Source organism: Mugil cephalus, chromosome 17 (genome assembly GCF_022458985.1).
Source record: "Mugil cephalus isolate CIBA_MC_2020 chromosome 17, CIBA_Mcephalus_1.1, whole genome shotgun sequence".
Classification (NCBI taxonomy): Eukaryota; Metazoa; Chordata; class Actinopteri; order Mugiliformes; family Mugilidae; genus Mugil; species Mugil cephalus.
In genome coordinates this window covers 20,171,680-20,183,031 of record NC_061786.1, presented here as the reverse complement: position 1 = coordinate 20,183,031, position 11,352 = coordinate 20,171,680, and the positions used below count along the sequence as shown (strand labels likewise).

The 11,352-nt window shown below is 41.8% G+C and overlaps 1 protein-coding gene across 1 annotated transcript; it reads right to left on the bottom strand.

The window, feature by feature from the left end:
* Positions 1 to 1,365: 1,365 nt before the first annotated feature.
* ganc (glucosidase, alpha; neutral C) lies at positions 1,366 to 11,121 on the bottom strand. Its single transcript, XM_047611077.1, has 25 exons — positions 10,967 to 11,121; positions 10,407 to 10,469; positions 10,128 to 10,230; positions 9,285 to 9,412; positions 8,977 to 9,156; positions 8,801 to 8,804; positions 8,644 to 8,707; positions 8,232 to 8,328; positions 7,946 to 8,129; positions 7,270 to 7,414; positions 6,949 to 7,184; positions 6,745 to 6,871; positions 6,574 to 6,653; positions 5,552 to 5,695; positions 5,295 to 5,391; positions 5,118 to 5,219; positions 4,657 to 4,831; positions 4,476 to 4,544; positions 3,894 to 3,958; positions 3,730 to 3,806; positions 3,578 to 3,652; positions 3,375 to 3,488; positions 2,641 to 2,753; positions 2,150 to 2,253; positions 1,366 to 1,657 (listed from the first exon to the last, which is right to left on the bottom strand). Exons 1-25 carry the CDS (start codon positions 10,993 to 10,995, stop codon positions 1,548 to 1,550), a joined length of 2,685 nt encoding a protein of 894 aa, XP_047467033.1. The 5' UTR covers positions 10,996 to 11,121; the 3' UTR covers positions 1,366 to 1,547.
* Between the last annotated feature and the right edge of the window lie 231 nt (positions 11,122 to 11,352).

The following is an 11,352-nucleotide window of genomic DNA, read 5'->3' as shown; positions in this document are numbered from 1 at the left end:
CTTTGCACATACGCACACACATGCACGGAGGCTGCACCTGAACGTCGGCTCGTCGCGTTCCCATTGGCCGAGAGGGGGACAATGATCCCTCCCCAGCTGCGGTGCTCCGGTGCCATCATTGTTGGGTGACAAAGGCCAGCGGGCCGCGCCAGAGGGCATGTAAAGAGTGGTCGTTAGATGGCCTGCCTCAGCAGAAGGCATTCAAGCCCTTTAAACCTGTTCTCAATGGAGCTCAGCGTCGAGCAGTCTCAGCATAACTGGAGCAGGATAATGCTACGAAGAGGAGCATCGTCCATTTTTAGCACTGAACTCAATCCGCCGTTTTTTGGGGGGTTTAGACGGGGGATCACAAATAGGCCACTGGGACGCTTCAGGTGACAAACGTCATCGTCAGGGATCAAAATCGAAAAAGATATTCGCCCAGATGTTCAGATCTCGTCGTCTCAAGAGAATCCAAACCAGCGCACAGCTTTAAAAACAGAAGCTTAAAACTAATTTCTGTGACGTTTGCCTCCTTTCCCGATCCCAACACGAATAAGGCAACAACTAGAGAGAAAACAGAAAGCGGCTGAGACTAAACAGTCACTTTTTATGCTTTTTAAACTGAAATATTCTCAGTGATCTTTACTTAAAATATTTCATTCTAGTGTTTCCCATTAGTGATCGATATTGAAATATCGATACTTCCGATACCAGGTCTTTATGCTCTAAAATTGATTCTCAAATCTTTCGATACTTCAGTCATTAGAGGTGATGTAGTAACACAGTGGAAAGTTACTAAACTATTATAACGAAGCCTCAGGTTGAACCACAACACAAAATATGAGGCATTTATGACGAGGAGGACAGAAGAGGAGAGAACAGGGTCACAATTAAGATACAAGCTTTCATTTTATTGTAGTTCTTTAATAATTAAATAATTTATTTTAATGGTCTTATTTATTTCTTTTTTTTAGTGTCTGAAACTGAATTTTCACATATTTTGTATGGTTGTGGTTTTTCTGTTGTTGTATTAGCTCAGCTATATAGTGAATGAGGCCTCTACCTCAATACTTCAGAGTTTAAAATAAATAAATAAATTACTCTGATGTCTAGTATTCTTTATGACACAATGATTTGAAATACACTTTTTTTGTTTGTTTTAGATTTATCGGTATTGGATCTCACTAGTATCAAACATCACTATCTCCTGTAGAGATTTGGCTATTTCAATAATTTCTTGTTGAATTATTCTTGTGTTTGACTTTGAGGAGCAGAAGAAGAACAAGAAGAAGAAGTCAGGTCACACAGCGACAAAAAAAACAATGTTGGTATAACAAATGCAACATCACATTCATTCAAGGAAACTTTCGGCCAGATAATAACTATTGTTTAGAAAGTGTTTATTAAAATAATCTTGCTGCTCACAGCTGATGATGTGTCTGGTTTGTTCAGACTTGCTCTGAGAAACACAAGCGTGTGGACGGATTCAGGGCTCAGAATTTAAACGTGAAGCTTTGGCACAAGTCATCATTTAGTAAAAATCACAGAACTCTCCGTAGTCTCAGTTAACCTATCTGGATCTCCCAGTCCGCTGCCACTCTGAGGTTCAGGCCGTGGACCGTCAGCTTGGAGCTGGTCTCTGAGAACTGAAACGCAGCTGCAGTGTCAGTAACACCTGGTGATGAAAACAAAAAAAAAAACATGTGAAGCTTTTCTATAACATATTTTTGTATTTATATCCAGTTACAAACGCAGCAGCGCACAGTGAAAGAAATTATGTCGTAGTATTAGTTAAAGCTGCAGTCAGGAAGCTTTGTCGCCTCCTTGTGGCAACAGCAGGAAATACACAAACACCCTTTTTCCCAAGAGGAGAAGCATGTTTGCCTTCAACATTGGTATTTGACACCACTAGTATTGACAAGTTGATCCAAATATCTGGGCATGTTGTTGGCGTTGGGTTGGAGATGTTTGTCACAGAGAGGGACAGGAGGACACTGGACAATCTGCTCTCTATCCGGGACAACATTTCACCTTCCTGCTCCATGTTATTCATGTCAATGCACACTAATTCCACTAATTACATTATTCCTGTGTATATAAGGTGGTTATTAGTTTGTTAGTTAGCATCTGTAAACTTGTAGCCAAACTTTTGCTGTGTCCTCCTCACCTGACACGTGGACAACCACAGTGGACGGTTTGCTCTTCAGCCCCAGGATGGTGACCGACTGTATGATGGTCCCACAGTCAAATGTTCCTTCTTCGTTAGCAGAACTGAAAGAAAACAGCAGGCGTCAAACCGTCACGTGTGAGTTTTAATGGATTCAAACTATTTATTTAACATCGAGAGCCAGCATGTGGAGGAATACTGTAAAAAGGAACAGAAGAGGAGACTGAGGATGTTTGATCTTCTACAGTCGACTCTTGAAGACCTTCTAAAAGTCTAATCGCGCTAATCTTTGCTGCAGTGGGACTGAAAAATCTGTGCAACATTGTATAATCCCTCACACCCTCTGCACGACGAGCTGTACCTTTATTGCCTGCCTGCTCTGTGTTTGTGTCCTGTTTAATTTCTTTTCTAGTCACTGTTTCTTCTTGACTTGTCTTGTCTTATGTTATCTTATGTTAAACCTGGAGCCCTCTTCTTTGACTGTGACTCACCGGCAGAGCAGACGACCTGACCTCATGCTGAACCTGCGCAGACAGAACATCTGTCCGTCTCTGTATCTGAAGGAGTGACCGTCGTCCAGGTACAACTCGCCTTCAGCTACGGCCTGAAGAGAAACGAGAGACGAGGCAGGAACGATTCACTGATTAAAACATAGACACGTCAACATGTCTGAACACAAATTTACAGATATGAATATATATATTAGGGGTCAAAACGTTTTAGAACATTTTTCTTTTTTTTTTTATTGTGTCACTTGTAGGGAGCTTTGCTTTCACTCTTCAAAGCTTTCCATCTTGTTTTTATCCTGATAAATAGCTTTGACTAAAGTTTTGGGTCATTATTGCTGTAGGATGAAGCCCTGACCAGAGGATCCTGGTACTAAAACATTGTAGTGTATATATATTTATACCAATTTGTAAGAAGCTTGCTTGTTTATTATATCTGTTATGTTGCCTGTTGGATATTAGCATCTTTTTTTACTCTATGTTTGTTCATTAACATGCATTGTCACTTTCAGATAAATAATATACAAATATACATCAGAGTATTTACCATGATGACTTTGTCCCTAATTAAAATACACAGTTTTTAATTTATTAAAGCGTTAAATTTCTAATAATTCAGGCAGATTTTGATGGTGAAATCATGACCCTAGTGTTTTCGGCTTTTACATTTATCGGTATTTAAATATAAAGCCGGCTTCTTAATATCCTCCGGAGGTTACCTGGGAGCTTAAAGCCACGGTGACGGAGAGGGGGAGCTGCTGGACGTCAGCTGTACAAGAACCACTTCCTTCTGATCTGCACAGCACTGAGCCGCCGCGCTGGAACACAGGAACCTGTGCAGAGGAAACACCAACAGCATCAAAGCTACGTCTCCTTCATATAATATAATCTGAGGCTGAGGCGACATGAGGTTAACACTGACTGTGTCCAGGGTGACGGGAAGACTCAGAGCCCCCCCTCCTCTGTGGGCCTTTGAAGAATGGATGTCATACCAAACCTAGAGCAGAAACCAGCTTTAACGTCACAGCTGATGTAAACGCTGATGATTCTCTACGTATAAACACTAAACCTGACCTCTTCACATCCAGGGAGTAGGACTTTGATTTCTTTAACACCTGGTTCAGTTACAGGACAGGCCAACAAGGCTCCTCCTGCCCCGCCAAAATAATAGAGTTAGACCCAGATCAGTTCAGTTATCTCAGGATTTTCAGAGTAAATGTGCAAAAATAAAAAGTCACCGATCATGTACTGGTTGTCCACAGAGAAGGTGCTCTGCTCTGCAGGGAACTCCACCCACAGAGGTCTGTAGAATAACACGAGAATAAAATTAGTATCTATCCAGTATCTGGTATCTATCCAGTATCTATCAGTATCTATCTGATATCTATCAGTATCTATCTGGTATCTATCCTATATCTATTTAGTATCTAACTGATATCTATCTAGGATCCATCTGATATCCATCTAGTATCTATCCGATATCTATCTAGTATCTATCTGATATCTATCTAGTATCTATCTTATATCTATCTAGTATCTATTGGATATCTATCTAGCATCTGTCTGATATCTATCTAGTATCTATCCGATATCTATCTAGTATCTATCTCATATCTATCTAGTATCCATCTAGTATCTATCTAGTATCTGTCTGATATCTATCAAGTATCCATCTAGTATCTATTTAGTATCTGTCTGATACCTATCTAGTATCTATTGGATATCTATCTATCTATCTATGAACTGATAAATGACTAGATATTTCTCCACCTCTGTAGTTGAAATTCAACCACTGAACAGCAGATAGCAGCAACACCAACCTGAGTGGAGGACATCCAGAGGTGTGAGCCTGGTGAAACAGGGTGTACCAATACGGCAGCAAGCAGTACCTGAGTGCACGACAGATAACACTGACTTACTTTACAGTGTGACGTAACCACACAAACTTTTTTTTTTGTCTTTGAAGCGGGCCGGAGGAAAACTCTCCAACCGGGCCGATACCTTTGTTGGATCACGGTGCGGATCGCAGCCGTGACCTCTTCTCCAAAAAGCCAGGGCTCCCGGCGCCTCGTCTCCTTCGCCGAGTGGCCTCGGAAAAACGGCTGCAGGGCGCCCGCCTGGTACCAGCGCACCAACAACTCGGGCTCCGGGTCCTGGACGAACCCACCGACGTCAGCTGAAAACCAGAAAGATTAAAGAGGTAGTAGGTTTGCACACTGGGAATAAAATAAATGAATAAATAACCTTCTTTTAAATTTTATAATTTTATTCTGAAATGTCTCATATTAGTTGTCAGTGTCATTGGAAAGGCTGTAATTCTTAAAATAAATATATTTTTGTTCTTCATCATATAAATGTTTTAACATAGAGACCGTATAGAGACGTTTTAAATCCATTAAATATAAACTACAGAACCTGAGCTAACTTAAAACTCTTCTCTAAACGTTCAGCGATGTGCTCACCTCCACAGAACGCTATGCCTGCCAAGCTAAGAGACAAAAGCATTGGGATCGACATCTTCAGATAATCCCAGGTGGCGACGTTGTCACCCGTCCATATGGCTCCTGCATCCCAAACACAGTCAGTGACGACGGACAGTGAAATATACAGAGATGGTGTGAACAGTTCGAGTAGCTCACCAAGTCTCTGCGATCCAGCAAAGAAAGAGCGTGACAGCACAAAAGGTCTCTGTGAGCCACCTGATCGAGTTATCAGACCCTCCACTGTGGCCATGTGCTGTGAGAACAAACATTTCATTTAAATGTGAAGCAGGAATTCACTTAATGCACTTTAACATTAGCTGAGGTTCGTTAATTTCCTCAAAATCCGTCTTCAAAATCAAATTTCTCTGCATGGAAATTGCATATATGGTGATGTATAAAGGTGACCGGCTCACCTGGTGAAAGCCGTACAGGTTGTGTAAATCCCGGTGTTCCCATCCCCCATAATGCACTGCGTCCTTCGGCATCGTCTGCTCCGGTCCGTCGAATACGGACGGTTCGTTCATGTCGTTCCACACAAACAGGGACGACGTCGACCCCTGAGTCAAGACAGAAACACTGTAACAACAAGAAAAAACAGCAAAAACTACAGAGAGAACATCTGAATGCTTTTACATCTGTCTGCAGAAACAAATCGCTGAAGAAAATACAGCAATCTGCCATAGCATTATGACCACCTGATCCTTTAAGTTCCTGCAGGTTGAGAGGTGGAGGCTCTATTAAAATAAGAAATGCTGGACTGGGGTCAGCGACCTGGGGAATTTGGAAGACAAGTCAACACCTTGAACTCTTAACTGAACCATTTTTGCTTTGTAACAGGGAGAATTCCACACAGTTTCCATGAAAGGGTGCTGATGGTCTGCAACTAGCTTCAGGAAGTGAGGTCTTCCACTAGAAGATTGACCGATTGTTCCCCAGTGAAGTGATGCAAAATCCAGCCATCCACATGTCCAAGAAATCGTGATTCATTAGCTTCCTTCGTCCATGTCTCCTTGGTCCTGTTGTTGGAGCTTTCATCAGTGGACAGGAGGCAGCATGGACCTCCTGTCTCCTTTCTATCAGAGTCAGCTTTACTGTTACAGTAGCTCATCTGTTTGATCCAACCACCACAGTCCAGGCTTCTAAGGTCCCTGTCTGTCCATGAACCTGTCACTGGACCATTTTAACAGCTGCTACTGACCACTGCAGACCAGCAACACCCAACCCCAGCTCAAATCCTTCCACTTGCCCATTTTCCCTGCGTCCAACATCAACTTCAAAGCTCAAAATGCTCAATTCCCAACCACGAACACTGGCGTCATTTGTGGGCAGCTGAGCTTTTGTGGTGGGAGGGGTATGAATAAAGGAAATCCATGACTACTGCACAAGTCTTTTGTTTTTTTTGCGACCTCAAAAATAAACTTCCCAACAACCTCACCTTGTATTTATCCAACATGAAGCATCTGGAGTACCACGCTCGAGTCGCTGGGTTGCTGAAGTCAAGGTAAGAGGACTCACCTGAGAAAGAACATGAACCCTAGTTAGAAATAAACAACACAACCATGATGGCAAATATAAGGTGAGGTCTCCATGTGTAAACAAACATTACCAGGCCAGCATGAGCCCCGGTAGATCTGTCCTTCTCTGTCTTTAACAAAGTGTCCTCCGTCTCTGGCCTCACGATAGAGGGACCACTCAGGATCGGCCTTAATGTGAGGATCACTTATGACGACCAGCTGAAACGCACGAGGAAAACATGAAAAAACACACGAAAAAGCTCTAAACGCTGCACATTTCTCAGGCTGACCCCAACCTTCCTCTTCTTCTTCTCTAGGTGGCGCTGCAGGTTTGCCGGCTCGGGAAACAGAACGGGGTCCCAGGTGAAGTAGCGCTTCCCGTCCGTGTGCTCAATGTCCAGCCAGATGACGTCGTAAGGGATGCGGTGGAGGTCGAACCCGGCGTCCACGGCCTTCACGTCGGCCTCGTCGTCGTAGTTCCAGCGACACTGGTGGTACCCGAGGGCAAAGAGAGGGGGCAGGGCCTGGTATCCTGACACACAAACAATATACACATTTAAGTTTATTTTTTATATATATATGTGTGTGTAGAATAAATTTAGTGCTGCACAGCCAACCTGTCAGCTGAGCGTACTGGCTGAAGAGCTGCCGTGGACTGGGCCCCAGAAGAACCATGCAGTCGATCACACCGCTCTCCGACAGCCAGCGGACGTCGGTCTGAGGCTGCACCCTCCTCTTTTTAACCGGGGGGGTCTGGTCGTCCTGAGTGAAGATGGAAATCATTTTCTAAAGTTTGTCTACCTTATAAAATGTCTTACAACAAAACACAAAGAGCTTAGGGAGCTCGGGATAGTTCAAAGTAGTTCTTTACACAGGTGCTATATTTGAGATGTGTGAAGTGAGGGATCAAAAAGGAAAGATTGCAAAGGCTCTCTGTGGTAGAAAAAGTATAAAAAAAGCCTTTATTTAAGCAAAAAAATGGTTAAAAGCACACAGGTCTTCATCGGGGCCTTACAATGTCTTACAGTTTTTAAATAACCTGCACTATCACTGTCCCTAAATTCTCTTTTTTTTTGGAAAAACTAAGTGAAATATATGAAATACTAAGAGTTTAAACATTTACAGGTACCCTTGGCAAATAAATAAAAACAAAACCCTCAGATTTTCTACATTTCTGCATAAAAAATATTCAAAACACGTCCTGAAAGTAGAACACAATCAAACAAATGAAACAGAAATATTAAACTGGTGTTTCAGACACGGCATGAGACAATCACTGGAACCAGATGTTACCTGATGGTCGGTGGTGGAGTACTCTACGTTTACAAAAGTCTCTGATGCGTTCAGCCAGAACACTCCCAGAGTCCTGTCCGGCTTGTGGGCCACCACCAGCGGCACGGATCCGTACAGGCCGAGGCGACTGTGCAAGTCGTAGGCGAAAACATCCAGGTTGTAAAGCCGGTACGGTTCCCCACCCCTGAGACGGAGAGAAATGTTTAGACGAAGTTACAGATCAAACCCTGAAAGCTGAAGGCAAAGGACACGGTTGCTAGTGACGACGTGAAATACAAGCGTGGACCTCGTGTCTCTGAGCTGCAGGTTGTCAGAGTGTTCTGGTAGACCGTAAACATGGCTGAATCCATGAAGGCAGAGGTCTGCTCCGATGCTGCTGGGACCTGAACAGATTTAAATAGACGCTGGATGAGCAGTTAATTAGATACACTAGTTAAAACGGACGCAATTTAATTAAACAGTTAAATTTTAGCTTCATGGTCGTTAATGTTCAGTTTATGTTGAAACCTGAGGCTGTAAATAAAGATGGACGGCGGGACAGATCCTCTAAAGTGAAGCCAAAGCGAGTAGAGCTCCCCCTGGTGTCTGGCTGCAGTATAGGTCATAAGCTCCACCCCCTCGATATTAGTGGATGGGTCAAACTAAAACACTAAAATACGTCAAATTATTTGTTTTCAGGGATGGTTTCAGGTACACACCGTTAGCTTTGACATCCACAAACTGTCTGAATGTCTCCTTCCACAACGTGTGGTCGCCTGGAAGCTGAAACAAAGGCGACAAAGAATAAACAGGTAATTACACACTGGACCAAGGTTCAAGGTAACAGCACTATTACATCATAATATTTAGTCTTACCTCGCTACCGTGAGGAGCGTCCATGAGAAAAACACAAACAGAAAAGTATTTAATTAATTACTATCCGCGTAGATTGCTGTATTTTCTCTTTTTGTTTGTTTGTTTTTTCCGTATCACCTTGTATTTCTAAGGGAAGGTCGATAAAGGTAAATCTCATCCGGTGATTTTACCAGTACCTGGTAGGTGGATCTTCCAGCCTTTCAAACCACAGTTTGCTTTTAGAGTTGAATGTGAGCATCACTTCGTTCTCACACAGGATCTCCAGACGGAAAGGGAAACGGCACACATGTACCCGGTGACGTCCCGAAGACCAAGAGAGGGTGACAGAGTCCTTAGTCTGCGTCTCCACTCTCAACCTGCCAGAGGAAAAAGGAGGAAAGGAGGTAAAACCGCAGCAAATCGAGATTGTTTCCAAGAAGCTGAATAAAAAAACTGAAGTTAATCTGTTGTATTTGTCCAAAGAGAGACAAAAGACTGCTCTTACTGTTCACATGGCGGCTCCTCGGTCATCACATCTGGAACTCGGTATCGTGCTTTAATGGGCTGGAGTTCATCTATTAATATCCTCACAGTGTCACATTTGAAAGGTGACAAAGAAAGAAGCAGCCTGGCCTGTGAACAGATATTAAAAATGAATTAGATAATTATACTGGTGACGTGCTGGTGGATTTTTATTAATGTTTTATGGATAAATGTGTTATTCATTTATGGTGAAATTCTACTTTATCATTACATACTTTGTGAGACTGTTTTTAATTCTTTAACAGAGCTTTGTACAGGAGTCTTGTTTGACTAAATGCTGCATGATGCAATATGTCATTTCCTTCTGATTTCATTAATTAAAGTAGGGTTCAACCAACACGTTTTTTTCAAAAACCAAAAAATTCAGGTGAACCCAACAACTTGTTCTTATTTTTTAACTGTGCGCCAACTTTGATTACTCAAGAACAAAACCACTTAGAGCAATTCTGACTTTCGTGACAGAAACTTCAGAGTCTTGGCTTTAAAAAGCGACTATGACCATTAATGAGCTCCAAAATCTTCATGAACAGCATTCAGTGTGTTTTTGCAAAAAGGCTGGAATGATAAGAGACTAAAACACATCATTTTAAATCTCTGTCTAAACATATTCGTGTCAAACTCCAAAAGTAACTCAGTTATTAATATCTCAAATAATAAAAATAATAATAAAATATTGTTAGTGTGAAATGTGATGGCAACAAAGGTTTTTCTTAAAATACAATAATAAAATACAATGAGCCTTTATTGTCATTGTAGTAGAACATGCAACAGACCTCACAAATATTGTCAATACAAACACACTGACCTGTGTGGCTGTTTCCAACAGCTCCAAACGTGCCCCCTTCTCCGTGAGCACCAGCGTTTCCAAAAGGGCCCGGTGCTGCAAGTTTGGCCCCTGAATCTGTCGCCTCAAAAGGGACAAGAAACGCCAGCGCTGGTTTAATTAATGTGCATTTAAAACGAAACGACATGCAGCTCAATCTTCTATGCATGTTTTCTGAGTTTCTTTTTGTGTGTGTGTCTGGTCTGGTCTAGGTGAGTGGTTCATATCTGTGTTCATGAATTCTCTAAATGCACCACATACCTGTAAAAAGCCACGTGGTGGCTCTTCTTGAACTTCTCTTTGCCTTCATCATCAGGGACAACGCTGAGACACAAGCAAACAGAAAGTAAACAGAAATACAAGAGGTGGGATACGGACTCTTTTCCTGGCTGTCTAATAACTGGTTAGTTAGTTTGTACTTAAAAGTTTCTTTTCTTTTTTTTTCTTTTTTTTGTAATTGAAAGAAAATATTCTTTGCGTGTGTAATATGTGTAAAACAAGCTGTATTTGTTTCTGAAGCATGATGCATTTGTTTACTATTCGTTTACTATTTGAAATAAAAATAGTTAAGTGTAAATAGTTGCAAACCACACTGAGTTTTTTTGTGAATAAATGGGCGCGAGTAAAACCTGTGTGTCTGTAAGATTTTGTCATGATTTTAACGCCATAATGATGCAACACTGGATGGAAATAAATCTGCAGAAGCTTGTTATCGAGACAGCGCCACGGATAATAAATGTAGTAATAAAGAACACTGATCATAGTAACTACACTGACAGGCTGTGTAATGTGAAATGTGAAATGTCAACAGGTGTTTGTACCTGATAACGGCTTGACTCACTTCCGCCATTACAACCAGACACGAGCAGAAACACCTGTGGTCTAAAGTCGGGTTTGGTTTGTCTGTACAACAACTACATTATTTTTTCACGTTTGAAGTTGTTAAACTCCTCCTCCTGTTTCTGCTGCTGCTGAGTCTTCCGCTTCCTCCTCCTCTTCTTTTTTAAATAAACTTTATTAGGAAATACAAACCAGTGCAGTGCAATGACAACCGCCAGGGGGCCACACACATCACAGATACAATATTACAGAATATATACAAATATACAAATACACCAAAGTGACTTTCATATTAGTGGAATGTCTAATACCTTTAAAATATTGCTTGACCTCATTTTCTAAGGTGGAGATGAGTGTTTTTTGATTA

What these genes read in the sequence shown, in the direction of transcription:
- ganc (XM_047611077.1), bottom strand. Translation starts at nt 10,995, where the DNA reads ATGGCGGAAGTGAGTCAAGCCGTTATCAG. An exon ending in GTGAGTCAAGCCGTTATCAG is followed by an intron (nt 10,470 to 10,966) that starts GTACAAACACCT and finishes CTTGTGTCTCAG; the next exon opens with CGTTGTCCCTGATGATGAAG. An exon ending in ACTCCACCACCGACCATCAG is followed by an intron (nt 7,415 to 7,945) that starts GTAACATCTGGT and finishes ATCTTCACTCAG; the next exon opens with GACGACCAGACCCCCCCGGT.